This window comes from Chionomys nivalis, chromosome X (assembly GCF_950005125.1).
Source record: "Chionomys nivalis chromosome X, mChiNiv1.1, whole genome shotgun sequence".
NCBI classification, from domain to species: domain Eukaryota; kingdom Metazoa; phylum Chordata; class Mammalia; order Rodentia; family Cricetidae; genus Chionomys; species Chionomys nivalis.
In genome coordinates this window covers 50,648,346-50,674,214 of record NC_080112.1, presented here as the reverse complement: position 1 = coordinate 50,674,214, position 25,869 = coordinate 50,648,346, and the positions used below count along the sequence as shown (strand labels likewise).

Genomic DNA, 25,869 nt, shown 5'->3' with positions numbered 1-25,869 from the left:
GTATGGAGATATTACTATTATTTTTTAAAAAAATATTTTTAAGCACCATTATAATGTGCTTTTTTGTGTGTTTATCAAAAAAAGGATACAACAGCTGAAGAATTATACTTACCTAGTAAGGTGGTATTTAGAGTACAGATTACTTGACTACCTTATGTATTCTATTTACTCGTATATAAGGACGATATGGTTATATAGAAACAATGGAATGGGAATGGGAGTCAAGTTTCCGTACTCAACATCTCCCAAGAGCCAGAAGGCCCAATGCTCAGCGGTGGTGATGAGGATGCAGAGGATGCAGCAGAGTCTCAGGAGGCTGCTCTAGAGCCTGCAGAACCCAGGACCTCACAGCAGACTGCCACCTTGCCCAGGAGATACCTGCTGCGGGAGCGACAAGGGAACCCGGAGCCTGCCTCCCGGCTACAGGAGACCCCAGATCCCTGGCAGAGCCTGGACCCTTTTGACTCCTTGGACTCTAAGGTCTTCCAGAAAGGTAAGCCCTTTTCTGTGCCGCCTGGTATGGAGGAGCCTCCAGGACATAAGCGCAAGAGGAAAGGTGCCACCAAGCTGCAGGACTTCCACCAGTGGTACCTGGCTGCCTATGCTGACCATGCTGACAGCAGGAGGCCTCGGCGAAAGGGCCCAACCTTTGCAGACATGGAAGTGCTGTACTGGAAACACGTAAGAGACCAGCTAGAGAGCCTTCAGAAGCTGCAGAGGCAGAAGATGACCGAGAGATGGCTGCCTGGGGCCAAGGAGGATATGTGGCCTGTAGAGGAGGAACGCTTGGAAGATTCCGTAGAAGACCTTGGGGAAGCGGATGACTTTCTAGAGCCTGAGGAATATGCAGAGCGGGAGGAGGTGATGCCTGGGGAAGCTGCTGACCTAGATGCAGAGGCTATGCCAGAGTCCCTGAGATATGAAGAGCTGGTCCGAAGAAATGTGGAACTCTTCATCGCCACCTCCCAGAAGTTTGTCCAGGAGACAGAGCTTAGCCAGCGCATCAGGGACTGGGAAGATACTATCCAGCCCCTGCTCCAGGAGCAGGAGCAGCACGTGCCCTTTGATATCCACACCTATGGGGACCAGTTGGTTTCACGGTTCCCCCAGCTCAATGAGTGGTGTCCCTTTGCAGAGCTTGTAGCCGGGCAGCCTGCTTTTGAGGTTTGCCGCTCCATGCTGGCCTCCTTACAACTGGCTAATGACTATACGGTGGAGATCACCCAGCAGCCAGGACTGGAGGCAGCTGTGGATACCATGTCTCTGAGACTGCTCACACACCAGCGAGCCCATACACGCTTCCAGACCTATGCTGCCCCCTCCATGGTCCAGCCTTGAGTGAAGAGCACTGAGGCGCAGGGGTGGAAGGTAGTGTATACCTGGAAATCTTGTGCCCCTAACGTACCATGGGGCCATTTACTCCAGTGCTGCCTCCAGGCTGGCCTAGCCTGTTGATACTGCTGTCCCCTCCCTGTTCACTCAACAAGCCATTTAAATGGACTGCGGATAGAGAGCACCCACACACTGACTACATTCATTTATTTACCGACAGGACCTAGGTAGGATGTTCAGGGCAGGATGCTTTGGAAGGCAGCTATGTGCCGACGTACACTGTCTACAATCTGCTCTGCTGACCGGCTTCGACCATAGTAGTCCGTGAAAAGACCGTCTGGGTTGAGCAAGTAGATAGCAATGGAGTGGTCCACAATATAGTCCTGGTCCTCATCCTTGGGACCAGCACTGTAGTATACACGGTAGTTGCGACTAGCTTGGGCCACTTGTTCTTTCGAACCAGTCAGACCCAGCAGTCTTGGGTGGAAGTCCTTCACATACCGGGCCATGGCTGCCACATCATCCCGTTCTGGGTCCACAGTGATGAAGACAGGCTGCACCAGGGGCAGGTCAGGCTCTGCCTCCAGCTTCTGGACCACCTGGACCAGTTTTTCCAGCTCATCAGGGCAGATATCAGGGCAGTGAGTGAAGCCAAAGTACATCAGTACCCACTGGCCTCGAAAGTCGGCTTTACATCGCGGCTGGCCTTTGTGGTCCATTAGGCTGAAGTAGCCCTGGCCCACAGCAGCCTGGCGCAGGGCCTCTGTCCGTTGCTGTTGGCGCCTCTGTTCCTTCTCAGCTCTTGCTGCCAGCCAGGCCCAGCCCAGCCCAGCTCCAAACACAGCAGTGATCAGCAGCCTGGTTCTTAGCCCAGGGCCTCTGTGCTGGCCCTGCCCTGACCAGTGTCGGGACTTTACATACAGAGTTTCACCTCCTGGGATCCGGAGAAGGACTCGAGGTTTGAACTGAGAGAGCCTGGGCCAGGCTTTGGGCCCTAGAGCCTGTAGCACCATGGACCTGAAGCTCCTGAAAAAGAACAGAGATGCCAGCAGTTGGAAAAGAACAGACAAGGTGCCTGGGCCCCACTGCTGAAGAAACTTGTCACCCCATATCCACGCAGGTTAGCTGCCTGTCGGGGCTCATCTGAACGCAGAACTGCTCCACCTCAAGCCTTAAGCTTGAGCTTAGGCAACACCAATTGTCCATAGCTGGTTCGCTCCTAGTTCTTTAACTAGGGAGCCTCAGCCTCATTACCGCAATCTGTCCATAACCTGCCCCTCAACCACCACGCTTCCTTAATTACCGCAATCTGTCCATAACCTGCCCCTCAACCACCAGGCTTCCTTCTGGATGCCTAGAAGCATTCAGAACATGCTTTGCCTGGGCACCAGAACACGCGTCTATTTACAATAAATTTTTTTTAAAGGAAAAAAAAAAAAAAAAGAAACAAATGGTTGGGCAGCTTATTAAATTCATGAAATTTCCACTTCCAGTCACCCTGGCTTTCCATGGGTATACTAATACACACAAAAATTAATCAGGCAAATGTTAAATATTACTTCATGGTTACTATTGGAAATATATTTATCATATAGTATATTCGGATCAGGAATTTCCCTCTCTCAACTACACCCTGATTCTCCTCACTTCTCCAACCACCCTTCCTTTTCTCTCTCATTATAAAGCAGATATGCATCAAAATAAGAACAACAAGAAAAAAGGAAAGAAAAAACAAACACGCAAAGAAAACACACAAGAAACACACTGTTATAAAAACATATTTATTTACACAAAAATCCCATAAAAACACAAAATCAGAAACCGTAATATGTAATCAAGTCCTGTAAGGTTAAAAATGCATTCAAAAATTATTATGAGACAAAAATTCTCCAAAATACCATTGAAATATATATATATATATATATATATATATATATATATATATATATATATTTTGCTGGCCATTTGCTGCAGGGTATGGGGCCTGAATTTAAGTGTGGTTTGTATAACCAACAAGACTCCATTGGAGAAAGTTAATATTCCCTTTGGGAATGATCATCAGTTGGAAATAGCTTCTGAATAAAGGATTGAGGTCTCTGTTCACTTCCCCACTCAACTCTAGAAATTCAACTGGCTTAGATTCTTTTCTTCTGAGATGATGTCTGCTTATGATGAAAAAGTATGTTTTTTTGGACACAGCAGGAGGAAATTTTCTGTTTTATAATACAATATCTTAAGACCGTGTCTTTTTTTTTTTTTTTTTTTTTTGGTTTTTCGAGACAGGGTTTCTCTGTGGTTTTGGAGACCAGGTTGGTCTCGAACTCACAGAGATCCGCCTGCCTCTGCCTCCCGAGTGCTGGGATTAAAGGCGTGCGCCACCACCGCCCGGCTAAGACTGTGTCTTTTAATTAAGGAATTATTGGTGTTAAGAGTTAACAATGACAAGTGTTGGTTGGTTTCTGTATTGCTCTTTTTTAATTTTTAGAAAGAGCTTTTATTTTTTTATTCTTTTTTAATTAATATTTCCACCTGCTCCCCTTTTCCCATTTCCCTCCCCTCCTCCCAAATATTGCCCCCTCCCCCCACTCCCCTCCCCCTATCCCCACTCCTCTTCTCCACCCCCCACACCATTCCCCCTCCCTCTCGATACTGAAGAGCAGTCCAAATTCCCTGCCCTGCGGGAAGACGAAGGTCTTCTATCTACGTCCAGGAAGAGAGCATCTAAACAGGCTAAGCACCCACAAAGCCAGTTCATGTATTAGGATCGAAACCTAGTGCCATTGTCCTTGGCTTCTCATCAGCCTTCATTGTCCGCCATGCTCAGAGAGTCCAGTTTCAACCATGCTTATTCAGTCCCAGACGAGCTGGCCTTGGTGGGCTCCCAATAAATCAGTTCCACTGTCACAGTGGGTAGGTGCATCCCTCGTGGTCCTGATTTCCTTGCTCATGTTCTCCCTCCTTCTGCTCCTCATTTGGACCTTAAGAGCTCAGACCTTTGCTCCAAATTGAGTCTCTGTCTCTACCTCGATCCTGTCACTAAGACAAAAAGGCAACCCACTGACTGGGAGAAGATCTTCACCAACCCTGCAACAGACAAAGGTCTGATCTCCAAAATATATAAAGAACTCAAGAAACTAGACTTTAAAATGCTAATTAATCCAATAAAAAAATGGGGCACTGAACTGAACAGAGAATTCTCAACAGAAGAAATTCAAATGGCCAAAAGACACTTAAGGTCATGCTCAACCTCCTTAGCGATAAGGGAAATGAAATTAAAACAACTTTGAGATACCATCTTACACCTGTCAGAATGGCTAAAATCTGTATTGCTCTTATGTGAGTTTTCTCAATTTTTCATTTCTTTACTGATTATTCATTCTTTCTGTGTTTTGAGTGTGGCCACCTTTTTAGGATAAGGTTTTTCATTCTGGTGTCTTCCTTAGATCTGAATTTGTAGGTATATACTACTTAAATTTAGTTTTATGTGGAATATTTTTCTTTCTGCATCTATTATCATTGATATTTTTGCTGCATATAATAGTCTAGGCTGACATATTTAGTCTCTTAGCATTTGGAGAGCAACTGTACACACCCTTCTGGCTTTTAGAGTTTTCATTGAGAAGTCAGGTGTTATACTAATGGGTCTGCCTTTATGTGGTACTTGGTCATTTTGCTTTTCAGCTCTTAATTTCTCTTTGCTCTTTATGGTTATTGTTTTGATTATTATGTGCCTAAAGGTCTTTCCTTTCTGGTCAAGTCTACTTGGTGTTATATGTGCTTCTTGTACATTGATAGGCATTTCCTTCTTAAGGCTAATAGAACTTTTTTATGATTTTGACATTTTTTGGGCTTTTGACCTATTGCAACTGTTCATAGATTTTGTCTTTTTATGGTATCCCAGATTTCCTGGATGTTTTGTGCCTGGATTTTTCAGATTTAACATTTTCTTTAAGGTAGGTATCCATTTCTTCTACCTTGTCATCAAAAACTCAGATTCTGTTTTTCCTACCTGTGTTGGTGGGGCTTATTTCAGAGATTTTTGTTTGACTTCCTAAATTTTTCATTTCCAGTTTTATTTTAGTTTGTGTTTTTTTTTTAAAGAGATTCTGTTTCTTTGTTAAATCCTATTGTTGTTTCGTGAATTGTTTCCATCATTTCATTAAACTACATTTTCACAGATTTCATTAGATTGCCTCTTAGATGGCATTTCTGCAAGTTGGTAGGTGGCAGAGAGAACCAGAGGTGGGCTAGGAGAAAAGGCTGAAAGGGGCTTCAGGAAAGAATTAAGGGGATCCTCCCCACACATTTGAGGCGGGAATCCACAGGGAAGCAGAGGTATGGTATGAAGAGGCAGTTCTGTAGGGAATTCATCTGTAGAAGATGAATCACCTGGAGAGACAGAAATGAAAGGATCAGGGGACCCTCTATCCGAATCAGGAGTTGGAGTTTCCAGTTACTGAAATGGAAGTCGGGGGAGGGACACTTATAAACAGAGTGTTACTATGCTGAGCGTGAGAATGAAGAAATCTTAGCAGAAGCAAGGATGATGTGATTTGCCAACCTTAATCACTGTAAAGTGTTATCACTCGAGGTTCAGTGTAGAAAATGTTTCACGTCTGCCAGAAAGGAATGTAGGTAAACTAAAAGGGGGTTTTTAATGTGTCCACAAGGTGTAGGAATGTTGAGACCACTGTAAGAGTCCTCAGGGAATGGAGGTGGTAAGTGGTCTGTCAAAGGCCTGGGGACAAGACTGAAAGAACTGTGGTGGTACGCAGGAGAGAGAGGGAAGATTTCCTACCACATTCCCAGCCATTTTGGACTCTTAGTTCTAAGACAGAGAGCTTAGATTTGATTGGCCTTATGTCATGCTTAAGCCAATGATGTTAGCAATTGAATAATGGTCATTTAGATATGGTTCTTTCTATAAACCTCTCTTTGATTGTGACAGTTAAATCAGTTGCACTAAGCCAAATAGACTAACATTTTGAGGGTAGATTGTTTTCCCTTGGTAATGAATGGTGCTGTCTTATGCATGTTAAGTAGATGTTAAGCAGGAAGAAAAATATGCCTTTTTTTCAGAAAGTACTTGAAACTATTCATTTGTGTAGAAAATATTTAAAACCAAATTGTCGACAGCATCAATTATTTTCACATTGATCAGATTCAAAATCTGATCTCCAACCCCCAGGTTAGGCTAGTTTTCAACATGAGTGAAATTCTTTCAAGTATGTTCCTTCTCTCTGACATGGTTTTCCTCCATTAACACATGCCCATGCACAATAACCAAATTCTACATTTAGAAACTTACACTTGTTTTTTAAGGACTCACATTTTTTGGAACAAGTTTGTGAAAGATTTTTCAACTTCCATTATGTAGTCCATGACACCCATTTGTCTTTACTCATAAGGAGTACAAACAGCATACACTGTATTAAGGTCTTTGAGCTATTTTGAGTTAACATATCATTATAGGCTAAATGACAGTTATCTAATTTCATTTATCTACATGTTTCCCCAGCACTAGTTGTCAATGCTTTCTTTTCTCCAACGCGCGCACGCGTGTGTGTTATTGTCAAAAAACATGTGATTGTTTCTGTACGGACTTATTTTAGAGTCTTCATTCTATCCCATTCAGTCACATGGGTTTTTTTTTTAAGTTATTTTAGCTGTTTTTTTTTCCACACATGCCACAGTTTGGTACTATGGTTCTGTGCTCCGTGGTATTGTTTGAAATCAGGTATTATAATATGTGCAGCGATGTCCTTTCTGCTAAACATCTCTTGGGTTACTCAGGATATTTTAAGATTTCATATGAATTTTAGGGCCATGTTTTCTATTGCTACAAAGTATTTTATTTGAATTTTGAAAAAGGTTATATTGAATTTTTAGATTACTTTGGTACTGAGCCAGTATTTATAATTTTGAATTTGCCAAATACATGGAAATGGGAAAGTCCACTTTCTAGATTCAACTTTCATTTTTCTTTAGTGTTGTTAAAATTTAACTGTATAGTCTTTTATCTCATTGTTCTACTTTTCTTCCTGATATTCTATTAGCTTTTCAGGCAATTGGAAGTGGAGTTATTTACCTTGATTTGCTAGAAACATGTTCATTGTCAATATATAGGATAGTTTTTTTTTTCTTAAAATATTTACTAAATCTCAAGAATTTTCTGATAAAATACTTCGGATGTTTTAAAGATAGCATCATACAATCTATAAGATGAATTCTAGGACTCCATAAAACTATGTTGAGAACGTGGATATCCTTGTCTTATTCTTAATTATAGAGGAAATATTTTCATATTTCCCCATATTTATTAAATAGAATTTGTTGTAGGTTTGTCATCTGTGGTAATGATTATATAGCAACATATTTCTTCTGTACATAGCTTTTTAGAAACTTTCATCAAGAAGGTATTTTGAACTTTGTCAAAGACATGTTCTGTGTCTGTTGAGATGATCAAATCATGTCTGAAGTAGGCTGTTTATGTGGTGCATTACATTTTGTGATATGCATGAATTTAAATATGCTTATAAAGTTTGTAATGATATAGATTTGATTGTGACATATAGTTTGAAAACTGTTTTTCATTAAATTGGCAAAAAATTATTTGTGTATATACTCATGAGAAAAATGTTCTACATCATTTTTTGATGGATCTTTAATTGGTTTTGATATAATAACATATGAGTGTGTAGAATGAAGTTTATAACACATATTCTACTCACATTCCATAGAATATGCTAAATATCATTGTTGTTATTTGTTCTTTAAAAGTCTGATAGAATTCAGTCATGCATCTGTCTGATCTCGATATCATTTCTTTCTTAGTAGTAGTCTTTCTTACTGCTTTGATATTGTTGCTAGAGATATTATCAAGATACTTAAGCCTGCCTAGGCTCAATTAATATCATCATGTGTCCTCAAATTTATCTACTTTTTATAATCTTATGGTATCAAATGTAGATTAAAAACATTCTTTAATACCCTCCTGAATTTCACTAGTATATGTTGTAAGGTCCTCAGTTTCATTTCTAATGTTATTGATTTGAGTCCACCATTTATTTTTATTAGTTTGGCTAAGATTTGTTTATTTTTTTATGTTTTGAAAAATATCTTCTCTATTAATCGTTTGCACTCTTTCAATCTGAAATATGTTAATTTCTGCCCTGACCTTTATTATTTCATTCAGCCTTCTATACTGACTTTGGTTCTGGATTTTTCTGTGACTTTAATATAGATCATTGAATTATATATCATTAAATTATTATATATGTCATTGAAAAATCAGATCCATCTGATTTTTAATTTGAACATTTGTTAGTATGAACTTTAGAATTTCTATTCCTGTTTGTGAAATGTTTAGGTAAAATAAGGTTTAATTTTCATATGACTCTACTGTATTGTACATAAGTTTTTCTCTGTTTATTTCTATATGGAGCTCTAAATGGGCATTTGGCTTATGAATTTTCAGGGTCTGGGAAATTTTCTGTCACAATTACATTGAATAGATTTTCAGTTGTTTTAGTTTTCATCTCAGCTTTTGGATTTTTACTGAAGATGTTGCCTTGATAATTTACCAATGTTGCTACTTATTTAACTGTGTTCATTTCTGCTCTTTTGCACTTTTCAGCTGTCCTATCAGACTTTTTTTAAAAAATACACAATATTTACCATATTTTTTTCTTTTTGAAATAGAGTTTATTCTTTGTTATCTGAACTCAGATGATCCACAGTGTCATCCAGAGACAGCTTGAAATCGATCATCCTACCTTTTAAGTAAAAGCACAAATATTTTGGAACCCCAAATCATGAGCTATTATTATAGAACTGACAGAATTTCTTTTGAAGTAGGAAATGAAACAGGTGCAACCAGCTTCATCAAAACTATGAAATTTGGTAAGTTACTTATTTTTATAATAACCATTGAAAATTATTTGGGATGGCATTTCCACTCATTTTAATGTATATTTACAAGATGATTAATGTTATTCACCATTTTCATCTATCTAGGTAGCATTTGCATTGTCTTTTTTTTTTTTGAGACATCAGGAATGCAACACCCTTGACAGTAATTAGAAACGCTGTAAAACTCAACTCAAATACACCTGAATTAGAGATAAATGTGTTCCCCAATAAGACATATGAGAATGTCATGAAATAATTGTAGATTGCTAAAGTAAGGGTAAGGATGTACTTGTCTACACAAGAGTGTCAAGAAAAGCTCCAAGGCATCCCACAACATAAAGAATAGTTTTCTTATAGAGATGTTAGGCCCCCAAACTGAAGTGTTGATGTTTCAAAATTCAGTTGTAGCCAGAAAGCTACAATTTTCTTCCAGTGAGATTTAGGGTTGAACATTATCTTTAAAATCCCCACTATAATGAGTTATTCCTTATCATAGATTTATGTCAAGATAGTGAAGAGTCTACTATAGCAGGTTTTGTTTCTTTGGTGTTGTCTTAGATGTATAAGTTTAGGTTCAATATATTTTGCTTTAATAGGCAATTTATGTCAATTCTAGACTTTAGTAATATTGAGAATTATTCAAACTATTTAAAACATATAAATTTCATTTAATTTTGTCAATATTTTCAACAGTTTTATAACTTGACGTCATGAATAATCAAAATCACACCTTTAAGGAAATAGGTAAACATAAGTAATATTTTAAAATTAATCAACACAAGATGTACAAAATCAGTTCAAAATGTCATTTTAACGAAAATTCTAGTACTGAATAATAACTACAGTATATTTGGTTAAATTAATATCTATATTTATATTATATTTATATTATAATTTATATTATATTTAATTTATATTATAATATATAAAATATATATGATATATAAAATATATAATTTATATTATTATTATAATATATTTATATTATATAATTATAATATATTATAAATATATATAATATTTATAATTAGTATAAAATTTATACTACAGACTGCAGTATAAACTGCAATGAATTTATTTTGATGAATCATCTATTGTAGTCTATTAGATTATATGCACAGTGAAACATTGAAATATTATGTTTTCTGATTCTCTTTTAAATTTCCCTAGAATTATTAAGGATAACATGAATCTTTGCAAAGCAAGTTGAACCAAATGCCCTTTTTTTCCCTTTACTGGTAAAACTGTGCTGTTTTATTAGAAAATGTATTAATTTTGAAAATACTTAACTATGTAAAATATTCAAATATTAGTTTTCCCAAGCATACTGTTTATAGACAAAGTTTGTGCATACTATTTTATGGTAGATCATGTTTTTTAAATTCCTTTTTCATTTCTTCTTTTGATGTTAACCGGTCTAGGAGATAGATAGTCTTGTGTGATATATTTAGTAGTAATTTTATTAGGAGCCTGGCTAAACTTTCTGTTACAGCATGAAAATATGTTAGATGAGGAGTAAAGAAAACTGTATTTTTCAGTAACAAATTGAGTAATTAAAAAATTGTGATATCTTTAAATAAGCGAATTTTAAGAATTGAAACCCAAATTAATAAATCAGTACTAGTCTTTTTTATGTTTCTTGCAGGAGAAAATATGGAAAACAAGCAGAGGGAAACAGAAAATTCAGAATCTGAGATAATATTTGTGCAATCAAATCTATCAGAAGAAAGTAGATCTGAAACACTGACTGGAAAGCTACCTATCACAGGTCATGTGGGAATTAATAACCGAGATCTTCTCAAAAAGGGAACATGTCATGAAAATAAGTCACCTCTAAATTTACAGAATGGAGTGTTAACCTGGTCTCACATTATATTGTGTGTCTTCAGAGAATCTTTGGGAAAATGACGAAGATATTTTACAGAATTGAGCACCACCAGAATAATATACCAGGTAGCAACTCCAGAGTTTAACATTTTGGAGTTTCTTTCTATAATAAATACCCTTTCAGTAGAATATTCTCTAGACTATTTCTGCACTACTTCTGTGAGTTTGAATAGCTGAGTTTATTTCAATTGTAAATGGGATCAGGTGACATTTCAGAATATACAGAGATGTCTTACATTGTTGCAAATCATTCTGACATTTTTCATTGTCTTTATTTGTATGTTACTAATTCAAGAGGTCAACATCCTCAATACTAAGCTTACATGTTGCAAACTTTAATTAAGTGGATGCAAAATGAGGGAGAAACTTGTTAGTAATGAAATAATTGTGAAATAGGATAACACCAGGGAAGGGTTCTGATATTATACTCACCTGGAAAAGAGAGACTAAGAATACTGAAAAATACCTGATAATTATCTCCAATATAGTTATGGAGACCCCAAAGTTAAGAACACTGATACTGAGAAATACTCCTCTTACTCCCCTACTTCTTACTCTCTCACAATGTGAAATATACATTACTATTATTATTATTATAATACCAAGGACAACTAATAGATTAGTCTATTCAACTCAAAAATTATAGTAAGAGAAATTGCCTATCAGATCAATAACTAGATAGAAGGTATGTAATATAGACCATGCAAATAAATCAAACTATCATAGTAAACTGAACAACTAATCTGTTTTACAGTTTTTCTTCAAAGGGGCTCTTAGGAAAAATGTTATCTACATGGAACCAAAGATAATAAATCTGTGGAGTTTTATACTGTTGTTGTTGTTATTATTATTATTAAAGATCATTCGGCTATATTTCTTATGCCCTTCACTGTTAGATAATGATATTTCCTATCTTTTGTAACATGTCTGTTAATTTTGTATGCCTTACTTATTTCTGAGAACTCAGGCATGCAACCACTTCAATAGCACAAAGTAATGGTGAAAAAACTCTATAATCAAGTACTGTGAACTGAAAACAGCTGCATCTATTCCTGAGGAATAGCTTTTTTTATGTTTAGACACAATTGTGAATAATCACAACCAAGGGAAGATGTGAGGTTACTTACATCTAGTATGGTCTTGTGTGATGATATCAAGAATATGTTCAAACCTCTTACAATTCACAGGATGTTTCCCAAAATAATTATCTGAGTCAAAATCAAAGGTTTAAGTTTTGAAAAATAAATTGCTCTAACCACACATAGTACTACTTTTCTCTTCCACTAATTATGTGGAGTATTACTAACAAAAGACATAAAAGTTTGTTCTTAAACTTAGACTCATATACATCCAAAGAGGAGTCCACTTTAATAGTTGGGTTGTTCCACATGCCATAACACTCATGTTATAATTATTCTAATCATTTAGATTAATAAGAAATAAATATAAATTCAAAATTCGTGTAACACTGAGTTACACAAACCCTTTACAAATTGTTTTATTTTGCCCATGTCTACAATATTCATAACTTAAAATAATGCTTCATATTTAAGACCATAACATGTAAAGAACATAAAAGGAATGTTATAGATTCTGAAAACAATTGACAATAATGCATTTTAGCTAATGCCTTGTACTGGATTTAATTGGAGAATACTTGTTTGGTGATATTAATTGCCTTATTGGAACTGTAAGAAATATGTTTGGCATACCTTCCACAATGGTATATAATTTTATGAAAATAGTAAAATGCTAAATATTTCTACTGTTTCCCTGAACATTTTTCTCTAAATGTATTCAGTCTATTAAAATGAATTTTAAATGTTTTTTCTTTAAAAATTTAGACTGTACAATTTTAGAAATAATCTATAAACATGAAATGTATATATAATATGTACAAAATTTACATTTTCCTTTCAACCATTGCTTATGAAGTAAAGTTTCAGAACACTAGTTTATTGCAGATCTGATTATATGATGCTTTTTTTGCCTCCTTCCATTTATGGTATCCCATGGAAAAGACCAAGGAAAAGGCCTGGTCAGTTGTCCTCATCAACTTAGACTGTGAAACCCAATATGACCAAGTTCGACAGAACTGCCATGTACTAGCTGCCCATGCATGCTTTACTATTGCCAGGGCATAAATTTCATTTTTTTTTTCATGGAGAAGTTCATTTGTCCATTTGTCTATTTTTGAGTTGTTTGTTTGGTATTGTTTTTCAGGACAGGGTTTCTCTGTAGCTTTGGAGCCTGTCCTGGAACTAGCTCTTGTAGACCAGGCTGGCCTTGAACTCAAAGACATCTGCCTGACTCTGCCGCCCAAGTGCTGGGATTAAAGGCATGTGCCCCGACAGCCTGGCTCATCTGTATGAGGGGTAATTATACTAAAGAACAGATATTTTTATTCAAACAATCTTTTTTTTGTTTTTTATTAATTAATTTATTTATTAAAGATTTCTGTCTCTTCCCCGCCACCGCCTCCCATATCCCTCCCCGTCCCCCAATCAACTCCCCCTCTCTCATCAGCCCTAAGAGCAGTCAGGGTTCCCTGCCCTGTGGGGAGTCCAAGGACCTCCCACCTCCTTCCAGGTCTATTAAGGTGAACATCCAAACAGCCTAGGCTCCCACAAAGCCAGTATGTGCAGTAGGATCAAAACCCAGTGCCATTGTTCTTGACTTCTCAGCAGTCCTCATTGTCCACTATGTTCAGTGAGTCCGGTATTATCCCATGCTTTTTCAGACCCAGTCCAGCTGGCCTTGGTGAGTTCCCGAAAGAACATCCCCATTGTCTCATTATGTGGGTGCACCCCTCATGGCCCTGAGTTCCTTGCTCGTGGTCTCTCTCCTTCTGCTCCTGGTTTGGACCTTGGGGTTGTAGTCTGGTGCTCAAACGTGGGACTCTGTCTCTGTCTCCTTTCATCGCCTGATGAAGGTTAATATCCAGGAGGATGTCTATATGTTTTTCTTTGGGTTCACCTTCTTATTTAGCTTCTCTAGGATCACATATAATAGGCTCAATGTCCTTTATTCATGGCTAGAAACCAAATATGAATGAGTACATCCCATGTTCCTCTTTTTGGGTCTGGCTTACCTCACTCAGGATAGTGTTTTCTATTTCTGTCCATTTGCATGCAAAATTCAAGAAGTCATTGTTTTTTACTGCTGAGTAGTACTCTAATATGTATATATTCCATACAATCTTAAAGTGTGAAAAAAGTGAAAAAATAAAGATAACAAATTTGGGACACAAAATGAATACAATTCAACCAATTAAGATGTCCATAGAGTAACAAGTGTTAAGTTTACAAATGGAAATCAATGCTATGAAATGAGAATTTGTTATTTATGTGAAATTTTACAAGACATAATGTGGAATTCAACCACAAAAATGTAGGAAATCTACATTCTGAGTCTAAATACTTGAAGACACACATATCCAAGGACTATCACCAAAGCAATGATTTCAGTTGACCTAGTAGAGAACAGATAAGAAGTAAAACCCCAAAACTGTTGATTGATAGAGCATGGATGAAAACTAAGTGGTCTTAATTAAGTAACTTAAATGCTTTATAAATTTTGGTGATACATGGCATAAGACTTCTTAACACAAATATGAATGAGATATAGGTGGAATTACAAAAAAATGAGATGCCAGGAATTAAGTTACAAATTAAGAATCTTTTTCAAGTTTTCCAAAAACATAATGTCTTTTCAGTAAAAAAATTCCCAGAAACAACTACTAAATATGAATATGGAGAATGGCATATTTGTGAGGTAGCAGTAAACTGAGTTTGAAGTTCCATTTTAGTATACTTTTGATATGTACTTCCCCAATGTTTAAAATTACTTATTTTTAATATGCTAGTTACTCTGTATATTTCTTCTTTTGAGAATTCATAAATACAGCATCTTCAAAAGAAAATCTGAATGCTGTTTGCCTTTAATCAATAAATCTCAGTTGACAATAATCATTTCCCTCCCTAATGGACATATTACTATATTTTTAAAAATGATTATGGGTTGACACATTGAGGTTGGGATTAAAATAATAAATATCCTAGTGATAACTAATATCCCAATAATGAGACTTTAGGAATGCTACCAAATATCATTTGATGCACAAGACTGCTTCCAAATAAAGCCACATGCCTGCCACCAATCAATAGTGATTATATTGAAAAACATTGCTCTATCCCCAAGATGGCTGTTTCTCTTCCAGTGGTAAATAAGTTTTACAATCTAACAAAGGTGAAGTAAAGTATGTTGGTACTTGAACATGTTCTTATATGCATACAATGAAAATTCTGTAGTTGTCAGATTCAAGGGGAATCTTCATTTCTCAAAAGGTTATGACAATCTAAAAGTGGCAATCTTAGCTCTGCTGCAGTTGAACTGTAAAAGTATTGCTGGTGAAGAGATAAAACCCTACATTAAAATGTATTTCTGCCAGACAGAAAGGGCCTCTTACCTTGGGAATATACATGTGGTTACAAATTGTAACAGAGACTGCACTTTTGCTTTCTGGTCACCCAGACACAAATAATCACATGGAAAGTATATTAATTAGAGCACTGTTTGGCCATGAGGCTGTGACCTACTGGTAATATTCTGCTGTTTTCCTCATTTAGCAGCTTCTTGGCATCTGCCTGACTCTGCCTTCTTTCTTCTTACATTAAGTTTAGTTTTCTTGCCTAGCCCTATTATGTCCTGCCATAGGTCAAAGAAGCTTCTTTATTAACCAATGGAAATAAAAACATATTCACAGCATACAAAGGAGAATCCCACATCAACATATCAAAGCCAAAAACTAACTTCCAGGTTTCTCTGGTTCCTTGTAACACATCATTGTTATGAATACTAACACCCCTACACTAGTTTGCTGGAACGTCTCATCTCCCCTACTATTCCTATACTATGCTAGTTCCCAGGTTGTTCCAGCTAACCAACCCTCCTTCCTTCTCAATAACTTATAACTTGCAGTACTGTCCTCACGTTTTTGTTATTTTCTCTGCTCCAAAGAGATAGCCCTGGCATTAAGCACTGACAATCCCTGATGCTTCTGGCTGTTCACTCTTTCATATCTGACTTCTACCCATCCACGTAGTGGTATAATCAGTGGTTTCTTTAAAATATAGTACAATGGATCAACATAGTCATTTGATCTGATTTACAATTTCAGACCAACATAAAATCCTGGTAACAATATGAGTTATTCATATCATTTGGAATCCAAAACATTTTTTTTTCATTTACCAACTTCTTTAATAGAATTATACTTCAAACAATCCCATGCATTATTGAATGGCGTACATAATTTAAAACCCTAGAAATAAAAGTATAAATTAATGAGAAACAAATAAAATTTAAATTTGAACTAAAGCACTAGTATTGAATCTGAACTGTAATGTATTTCTTAATCGCATCAGTATTTTTACCATGAACTGAAAGAAAATGATTTTTGATAACTACTAAGGGGGATATTTTTTAAAAGATATTTTCTGAATTTCTCTAAGTATTGCTAAATTTATCTAGAAAAATGTTAAGCTTCCCAATATGGATTTAAACTATCCTTTTCTTACTTTTAAATCAAGATTGTGTCATTAGCAAATATACTGATTTTAAAATTATTAAATCTTCTCAAAATATTTAACTCTTTAGGCTTCTCTTCATGTGTGTGGTGTTTTTAAAACTGAAAGGGGATTCTTCTCTCATACCATACATTCCAGGCAATCTCCCATCTCTTGATTTCTCCTAGCACCCCCACCTCCCCTTTCCTCCATACACATTCCACCTCCATTTCCCTTCATAAATGAACAGGCTCCAAGAGAAAACAACCAAGTACAACAGAGCAAATTACAGTAAGACAAGGCAAAAGACATCCTATTGAAGCTTGATAAGGAAACCCAATATGAGGAAAAAAGTCCCATTAACAGGTAAAAAGTCAGAGACATACTTGCTCGCACTCTTAGAATTCTCACAAAATTACTAAGCTAACAGCCATAAAATAAATTCAGAGAACTTGGTGCATAAGGTTTATAAATTAAAGATTTTGAAAAGTATTTTATGATGAGTCTGATTTATAGAATTCCTTCCAACTTTTTTCCCTTTTGTTATATCAGGTAAAGAAGACCTTTTGCATGATATGATTAGTTGTGATAGTGCTAATTACCAGACAACAACTTTTAAACAATGTGAAGTTATGGCAGGAAAACACCATAAAGAATGCCAGTCTTGGACAGAAACATCTGTGAGCAAGTCACAAGGTCATAATTTCATTAAAGGGGACAGTATTATTGATAATTGTGAGAACCCTGCTCTAAAATATGACCATTTATATTTTGCAAGACTTCTTGGAAAAGAAAATATTGAGAATGACCAGAACCAAGTGGAAAATGCATGATCCAAGTCTATGTTTAAAAGGCCACATATATCAGAAGGAAATTCAAGTGACGCATTGGTGGCAGTTCTATCTACCAGAAATCAGACAATAAAAAGAAACAGGATCACCCAAAATTGGAAAAAAAAGACCATGGATAGAAAGTAAGTTGTTTAAACTGGCAACATGATTGTTCCATTTTTATGGAAAGGTTTTCTGTAATTATGAGAGCAAGAACAGCCGGGGGTATTCGGAAGAGTACAAAATAGACAAATGAGAAGTAGAGGGAACATAGCCAACCTACTGGACATTGCCAGAGCTATCTGTGAGAGATAGTAGAATATCAGGGGATAATAAATAAAAAAAGCTAAATGAAAATAGCAGTAACTGAAGCCTAGAAGAGTGAGAATAGCCAGGTTGCATGTATTATCAGTAGCTGGAGGAGGAAATCTTTAGGAGACTGGTGTGGGGGCATTGAAATGTACTTATGAGTAGGAACTAAGGTACCCTGGAGGGTAGCCTGGACCTTGATATGCTGATAGGATAGCTATATGAGTTTTTAGTAGAAATAAAGGAAATTATTCCTTTTGGTAGCCAGGAAACTGGCTTTACAAATTCTTGTGGTGACTGACTTTTTTCAACCTACCAAAAATCTCCCCATAGTTCAAGTTGAGTTCATTTCTGGATATTTGGGATGCCTTTTGGGGTTTGTGTAATTGAAATTTCTTTTAGGAACTGATGCAAGTCACAATTAAATTTACAGAGTAAAATATTATGTATTTTTAAAAATTTCTTTACCAAAGAATGCCTGGAATGTGCTTCAGACCATTTTGAATGTGGCATGAAGTGTTCATTAATTTTTGACAGCCATTTTCAATGGGATTTGATGACATATCCATATATGTTTGTTTAATAATAGTCATCATTTTTGAATATATGTTTACTATTTATTGCTCTCTTTTGAAGTGTCAGATGTATATCTTCAACGTGCAAAGAAATGTACTAACCAAGAAGCTCTTGCCTGCAGACAATTGTGTCTATCTTTGGTTACATGTTTAATCTTAAGTTTAGGCACCATGCTATTACTTATCTACCATAGAAAAACCAAAAATGTTTATTGTTTCACAAAATTCAAAGGACACATCCCCAGTGGAATTATCTGGGCATAAATTCAGTAATGCTGATGTTAAAAAAATGTTCTAACCCTAGAACTGGTATTTCTCTTAAAATGTGAACTATGGATGATTATTATTACTATCATGTCAAGGGTGATTAAAATAGTTTTGTTGGTCATAAATATCACCTCAGTTCAATTTAAACTTCTGTATGCATGTGTACTTGTATTAAAATCTGTAAAATTTATATCTCCAGATTACAACAGCTCTGCAAAACTACAAACACGTGGGTAGCCGACATTTTAACCTTGCATTCATCTTTTGTAAGTGCAATCACATGTGCAAGTCCACCATCATTGGTAAGGGTAACTGTATGTGCTAGTATTCTACTAGCATTGATAAAATGTAACTAATTATATAAAATACACATCTAAATTTAGCTTATCTGCCCAGTTTAAAATAACAGGTAACAGGTACCTGGTTCTCAAGTGCCTTTATAGATCTGAGAATATGGCATTTTAACAAAAAATTTTAACAAAGACACACCAGCTTCTGCAGGAACATTTAGCTCCTTCAAGAACACATTTAGCTGCCTCCACTCCTTGCCTCGGGGTTTGGCAAAGCAATCCACAAAGCAAAAAAGTGGCCTTTCACCTCTACAGCTTTCTGTATGTTTTATCCGGGAATTGATCTGATCATCCTGCCAAGCCAGGTAGACTAAATCTTCCCCAACAAGAAAAATCCTTGGGGCTCTTATACTCAACAGCTAATGGCAAACACTGCTTCTAAGACTGGTGTTTTCCAAGAACTAGTAGAGGATCTGTGATTGCCTGCATAGCTTAAAGGATGTCTCATTTTTGCTCATTTATCCCTCCCAGATCTGTCTAAGGGCATTTGACAACTTAAGGTACTGTTCTTTAACAGGTTTCATAGTCGAGGATTAACAGTTTCAGGTGTATCTTCAGAGGTTCAGCGTTCTCAATTTACTTTAATTGTATTCTAAAAAGTCCATACCTTTTAACCTAAAGCAAAAACCTTTTTCTGTGGTGTAAATCTGTTCCAGTTTTCTTACAGGTTCCTGGAAAAGTTCTACTGCAGTATTAAAACCAGGTCTGGGGTGAGTTTGTGACCGGCGGCGGTGGAAGCAGCCCTGGACAGGAAACTCTGAAGTTCCTCATCCCCCACCCTATACTCCCTGGGCTCCCTGCAGGGGCTCTACACCCTGCATACTGCCTCTCTCTTCTTGTCCCACCCAGCTTGCATCCAGAACCTTCTTCCTTCTGCCACCTTTCCTCTTTGGGCACATAACACCATCCAGCTCAGTCTGTCTGGTGCTGGGGGCAAATCCTCAGGGCAAGTAGGCAGGTGAGACTTCCTTTGGTTCACTGGCCTGCCTGCACCAAGCAAGGTAGGAGCTTTGTTTAGGAACTACCCAACCTGCACGGAGATCTGATCTTGGCACCAGGAGAGCCATCAGTGGGAGAGCTAATCTGGGTACCAGGAGAGCCGTCTTTGGGCACGGAGATCTGATATTGGTACCAGGAGAGACATCATTGGAGCACCAGGAGAGCTATCACTGCAGAGTGCCATCACTGGGGAGATACATCAGTAGGCAAGGAGACCTGATCCAGTAAAAGAAGATCCATAGGGGAGCATTCGGAGAAAGAGATGGGCAGGCGCCAATGCAAGAATTCACCCAACAATCTGAAAAACTATATGAAATTACCAGAACCCAGCGACCTCACAATAGGAGGACATGAACACCTTAATCATGAAGAAGTAGATAAAATTGACTTTATGAAAGTGATTGACGCCCTTAAACAGCATGTAAAAAATGCCCTTATAGAAATGGATGAGAAGTATAACAGAAAGTTTGAAGAATTGATTAAATCAGTGAATGATACCCTAGGAAACCAAGGAAAAACAATCAAACAGATAATGGAAACAGTTCAAGACTTAAAAACTGAAATGGAGGCAAAGAAGAAAACACAAACAGAAGGCCAGCTGGACAGAGAAAATCTAGGTAAACGAATAGAGACTACAGAAGCAAGCATAACCAACAGAATACAAGAGATAGAAGAAAGAATCTCAGATTCTGAAGACACCATAGAGAAAATAAACACGCTGATCAAAGAAAACAGCAAGGCCAACAAATTCTCATCACAAAACATTCAGGAAATATGGGACACAATAAAAAGACCAAACCTAAGAATAATAGGAATAGAAGAAGGAGAAGAAGCTCAGCTCAAAGGTCCAGAAAATATATTTAATAAAATTATAGAAGAAAACTTTCCCACCCTAAAGAAAGATATACCTATGAAGGTTCAAGAAGCATACAGAACACCGAATAGGCTGGATCAAAAAAAAACCATCCTCTCGCCATATAATAATCAAAATACAAAGCATACAGAATAAAGAAAGAATACTAAGAGCAGCAAAGGAAAAAGGCCAAGTTACTTATAAAGGTAAACCTATCAGACTTACACCTGACTTCTCTATGGAAACCATGAAAGCCCGAAGGTCCTGGATAGATGTACTGCAGAAACTAAGAGACCATGGATGCAAGCCCAGACTACTATACCCAGCCAAGCTCTCGTTCACTATAAATGGAGAAAACAAAATTTTCCAGGATAAAAACAAATTTAAACAATATGTAGCCACAAATCCAGCCTTACAGAAAGTAATTGAAGGAAAATCACTAATCAAGGAGTCCAACAATGACCACAGTAACTCAGACATCTAGAGACCCTTTACCAGCACATCTCAAAGAAGGGAAACACACAAAATCTACTACTAAAAAAAATGACCGGAGTTAACAACCACTGGTCATTAATATCACTTAATGTCAATGGACTCAACTCACCTATAAAAAGGCACAGACTAAGAGATTGGATACGAAAACAGGATCCGACATTCTGCTGTTTACAAGAAACACACCTCAACCACAAAGACAGGCACCTACTCAGAGTAAAGGGCTGGGATAAGGCTTATCAAGTAGATGGACCTAGGAAACAAGCAGGTGTGGTCATACTAATTTCTAACAAAGTTGACTTCAAACTTAAATCAATCAGAAGAGATGGAGAGGGACATTTTCTACTCATAACAGGAACAATTCATCAGGATGAAATCTCAATCCTGAATATCTATGCCCCTAATATAAAAGCACCCACGTACGTAAAATAAACATTGTTAAAACTCAAGGCAGCCATCAAACCGCACACATTAAGAGTAGGAGACTTTAATACTCCTCTCTCACCAATGGACAGGTCAATTAGACAGAAACCTAACAGAGAAATAAGAGAATTAATGGAGGTAATGAATCAAATGGACTTAACAGACATCTATAGAATATTCCACCCAAATAGGAGAGAATATACCTTCTTCTTTGCAGCTCATGGAACCTTCTCATAAATCGACCACATACTCGGTAACAAAGCAAACATCCACAGTTACAAAAAGATATTAATAACCACCTGTATCTTATCAATCACCATGGATTAAAGCTAGAATTCAGCAACAATGCTACCCCCAGAAAGCCTACAAACTCATGGAAACTGAATAGTCAACTACTGAACCATACCTGGATTAAGGAAGAAATAAAGAAAGAAATTAAAGTCTTCCTTGAAGACAATGAAAATAAAGAAACAACATACTCAAACCTATGGGACACTATGAAAGCAGTCCTGAGAGGAAAGTTCATAGCACTAACTGCCCACTTAAAGAAAACAGAGAAAGCACACATTGGAGACTTAACAGCCCACCTGAAAGCTCTAGATAAAAAAGAAGCAGACTCACCTAGAAAGGGTAGACGACTGGAAATAATCAAACTGAGGGCTGAAATCAACAAAATAGAAACACAGAAAACAATTGAAAGAATCAATAAATCAAAAAGCTGGTTCCTGGAGAAAATCAACAAGATTGATAAACCCCTATCCAAACTAATCAAACGGCAGAGAGAGAATTTGCAAATTAATAAGATCAGAAATGAAAAGGGAGACATAACCACAGACACAGAGGAAATTCAGAGAATCATTAGATCTTACTACAAAAGCCTGTATGCCACAAAACTGGAAAATGTAAAAGAAATGGACACTTTTTTAGATAAATACCATATACCAAAGTTAAACCAGGACCAGGTAAACAACCTAAATAGATATGTTAGTCGTGAAGAATTAGAAGCGGTTATCAAAAACCTCCCTTCCAAAAAAAGTCCAGGACCTGATGGTTTCAATGCGGATTTCTACCAGAACTTCCAAGAAGACCTAATACCTATACTCCTTAAGCTATTTCACAATATAGAAACAGAAGAGTCATTGCCAAATTCCTTTTATGAAGCTAAAGTAACTCTGATACCAAAACCACACAAAGACCCAACCAAGAAAGAAAATTACAGGCCAATCTCACTCATGAACATCGACGCAAAAATCCTCAACAAAATTCTGGCAAACCGAATCCAAGAACACATTAGAAAAATTATCCATTATGATCAAGTAGGTTTCATACCAGAGATGCAGGGCTGGTTTAACATACGCAAATCTATCAATGTAATCCATCATATAAATAAACTGAAAGAAAAAAACCATATGATCGTTTCATTAGACGCTGAAAAAGCATTTGACAAAATTCAACATCCCATTATGATAAAAGTCTTGGAGAGATTAGGGATACAAGGGTCATACCTAAATTTAATTAAAGCTATATACAGCAAGCCGACAGCTAATATCAAATTAAATGGAGAGAAACTTAAAGCCATCCCACTAAAATCAGGAACACGCCAAGGCTGTCCACTCTCTCCATACCTCTTCAATATAGTTCTCGAAGTTTTAGCAATAGCAATAAGACAACATAAGGGGATAAAGGGGATTCAAATTGGAAAGGAAGAAGTTAAACTTGCATTATTTGCAGATGATATGATAGTGTACATGAGCGACCCCAAAAACTCCACCAAAGAACTCCTACAGCTGATAAATACCTTTAGTAATGTGGCAGGATACAAGATCAACTCCAAAAAATCAGCCGCCCTCTTATACACAAAGGATATGGAAGCAGATAGGGAAATAAGAGAATCATCACCTTTCACGATAGCCACAAAAAGCATAAAATATCTTGGGGTAACTCTAACCAAGGAAGTGAAAGATCTATTTGACAAGAACTTTAAGGCATTGAAGAAAGAAATTGAAGAGGATACCAGAAAATGGAAGGATCTCCCTTGCTCCTGGATTGGGAGGATCAACATAGTAAAAATGGCAATTCTACCAAGGGCAATTTATAGATTCAATGCAATCCCCATTAAAATCCCATCAAAATTCTTCACAGATCTTGAAAGGACAATAATCAACTTTATATGGAGAAACAAAAAACCCAGGATAGCCAAAACAATCTTATACAATAAAGGAACTTCTGGAGGCATTACCATCCCTGACTTCAAACTCTACTACAGAGCTACAGTAATGAAAACAGCGTGGTACTGGCATAAAAACAGAGCAGTCGACCAATGGAATCGTATAGAAGACCCGGATTTTAACCCACAAACCTATGAACAACTAATTTTCGATAAAGGAGCTAAAAGTATACAATGGAAGAAAGAAAGCATCTTCAACAAATGGTGCTGGCACAATTGGATGTCAACCTGTAGAAGAATGAAAATAGACCCATATCTATCACCATGCACAAAACTCAAGTCCAAATGGATCAAAGACCTCAATATCAATCTGAACACACTGAGCCTGATAGAAGAAAAAATGGGAAGTACCCTACAACGTATGGGCACAGGAGATCACTTCCTATGTATAATCCCAGCAGCACAGACATTAAGGGCAACATTGAATAAATGGGACCTCCTGAAACTGAGAAGCTTCTGTAAAGCAAAGGACACTGTCATTAAGACAAAAAGGCAGCCTACTGACTGGGAGAAGATCTTCACCAACCCCGCTACAGACAAAGGTCTGATCTCCAAAATATATAAAGAACTCAAGAAACTAGACTTTAAAAGGATAATTAACCCAATTAAAAAATGGGGCACTGAACTGAACAGAGAATTCTCATCAGAAGAAGTTAAAATGGCCAAAACATACTTAAGGTCATGCTCAACCTCCTTAGCGATCAGAGAAATGCAAATCAAAACAACTTTGAGATATCATCTTACACCTGTCAGAATGGCTAAAATCAAAAACACCAAGGATAGCCTTTGCTGGAGAGGTTGTGGAGAAAGGGGTACCCTCATCCATTGCTGGTGGGACTGCAAACTTGTGCAACCACTTTGTATATCAGTGTGGTGGTTTCTCAGAAAAATTGGGATCAACCTACCCCTGGACCCAGCAATAGCACTCTTGGGAATATACCCAAGAGATGCCCTATCATATGACAAAAGCATTTGTCCAACTATGTTCATAGCAGCATTATTTGTAATAGCCAGAACCTGGAAGCAACCTAGATGCCCTTCAATAGAAGAATGGATGAAGAAAGTGTGGAATATATATACATTAGAGTACTACTCTGCGGTAAAAAACAATGACTTCTCGAATTTTGCATGCAAATGGATGGAAATAGAAAATACGATCCTGAGTGAGGTAACCCAGACCCAAAAAGAAGATCATGGGATGTACTCACTCATAATTGGTTTCTAGCCATGGATAGGGGCCACTGAGTCTATAATTTGTGATCCTAAAGAAGCTAAACAAGAGGGTAAACCCAAGGAAAAACACATAGATATCCTCCCAGCTATGGGAAATAGACAAGATTGATGGGAAAAAATTGGAATCTTGGGGGGTGGGCTGGGATGGGGATGAGGAGTGATGGGGAGAGAAAAGTGTGAAGGAGAGGATGAGGGGAACTGGGGGAATCGGGGTGATTGGGGTTAATGGAAGGTTGGATTGGGGAGCAGGGAAACTCATACCTTAGGTAAGGGAGCCACCTAAGGGTTGGCAAGATACTTGAACCTGGAATGGCTACCAGATGCCCAGGGCAATGTCCCCAGTTAGTTCATTGGGGTACCTGAGGATAGGAAACCTGAAATGAACCTATCCCATAATCAAACTGATGAATATCTTGCATATCGCCATAGAACATCTAGCAATGGATGGAGATAGAGACAGAGACCCACACTGGAGCACCGGACTGAGCTCCTAAGGTTATAATGAGGAGCAGAAGGAGAGAGAACATGAACAAGGAAGTCAGGACCATGAGGGGTGCACCCAACCATTGAGACAGGGGGGCCGATCTATTGGGAGCTCACCAAGGCCAGCTGGA

General features: G+C 37.3%; 2 protein-coding genes across 2 annotated transcripts; one reads left to right on the top strand and one right to left on the bottom strand.

The window, feature by feature from the left end:
- Window positions 1-215: 215 nt before the first annotated feature.
- On the top strand, window positions 216-1,689 carry LOC130868665 (condensin-2 complex subunit H2-like). The gene is made up of 2 exons (XM_057760805.1): window positions 216-1,368; window positions 1,553-1,689. The coding sequence occupies exon 1, from the start codon at window positions 265-267 to the stop codon at window positions 1,336-1,338; it is 1,074 nt and encodes a 357-aa protein (XP_057616788.1). The 5' UTR covers window positions 216-264; the 3' UTR covers window positions 1,339-1,368; window positions 1,553-1,689.
- LOC130868666 (protein SCO2 homolog, mitochondrial-like) lies at window positions 1,395-2,492 on the bottom strand. Its single transcript, XM_057760807.1, has one exon. It carries the CDS (start codon window positions 2,343-2,345, stop codon window positions 1,569-1,571), a length of 777 nt encoding a protein of 258 aa, XP_057616790.1. The 5' UTR covers window positions 2,346-2,492; the 3' UTR covers window positions 1,395-1,568.
- Window positions 2,493-25,869: the final 23,377 nt, after the last annotated feature.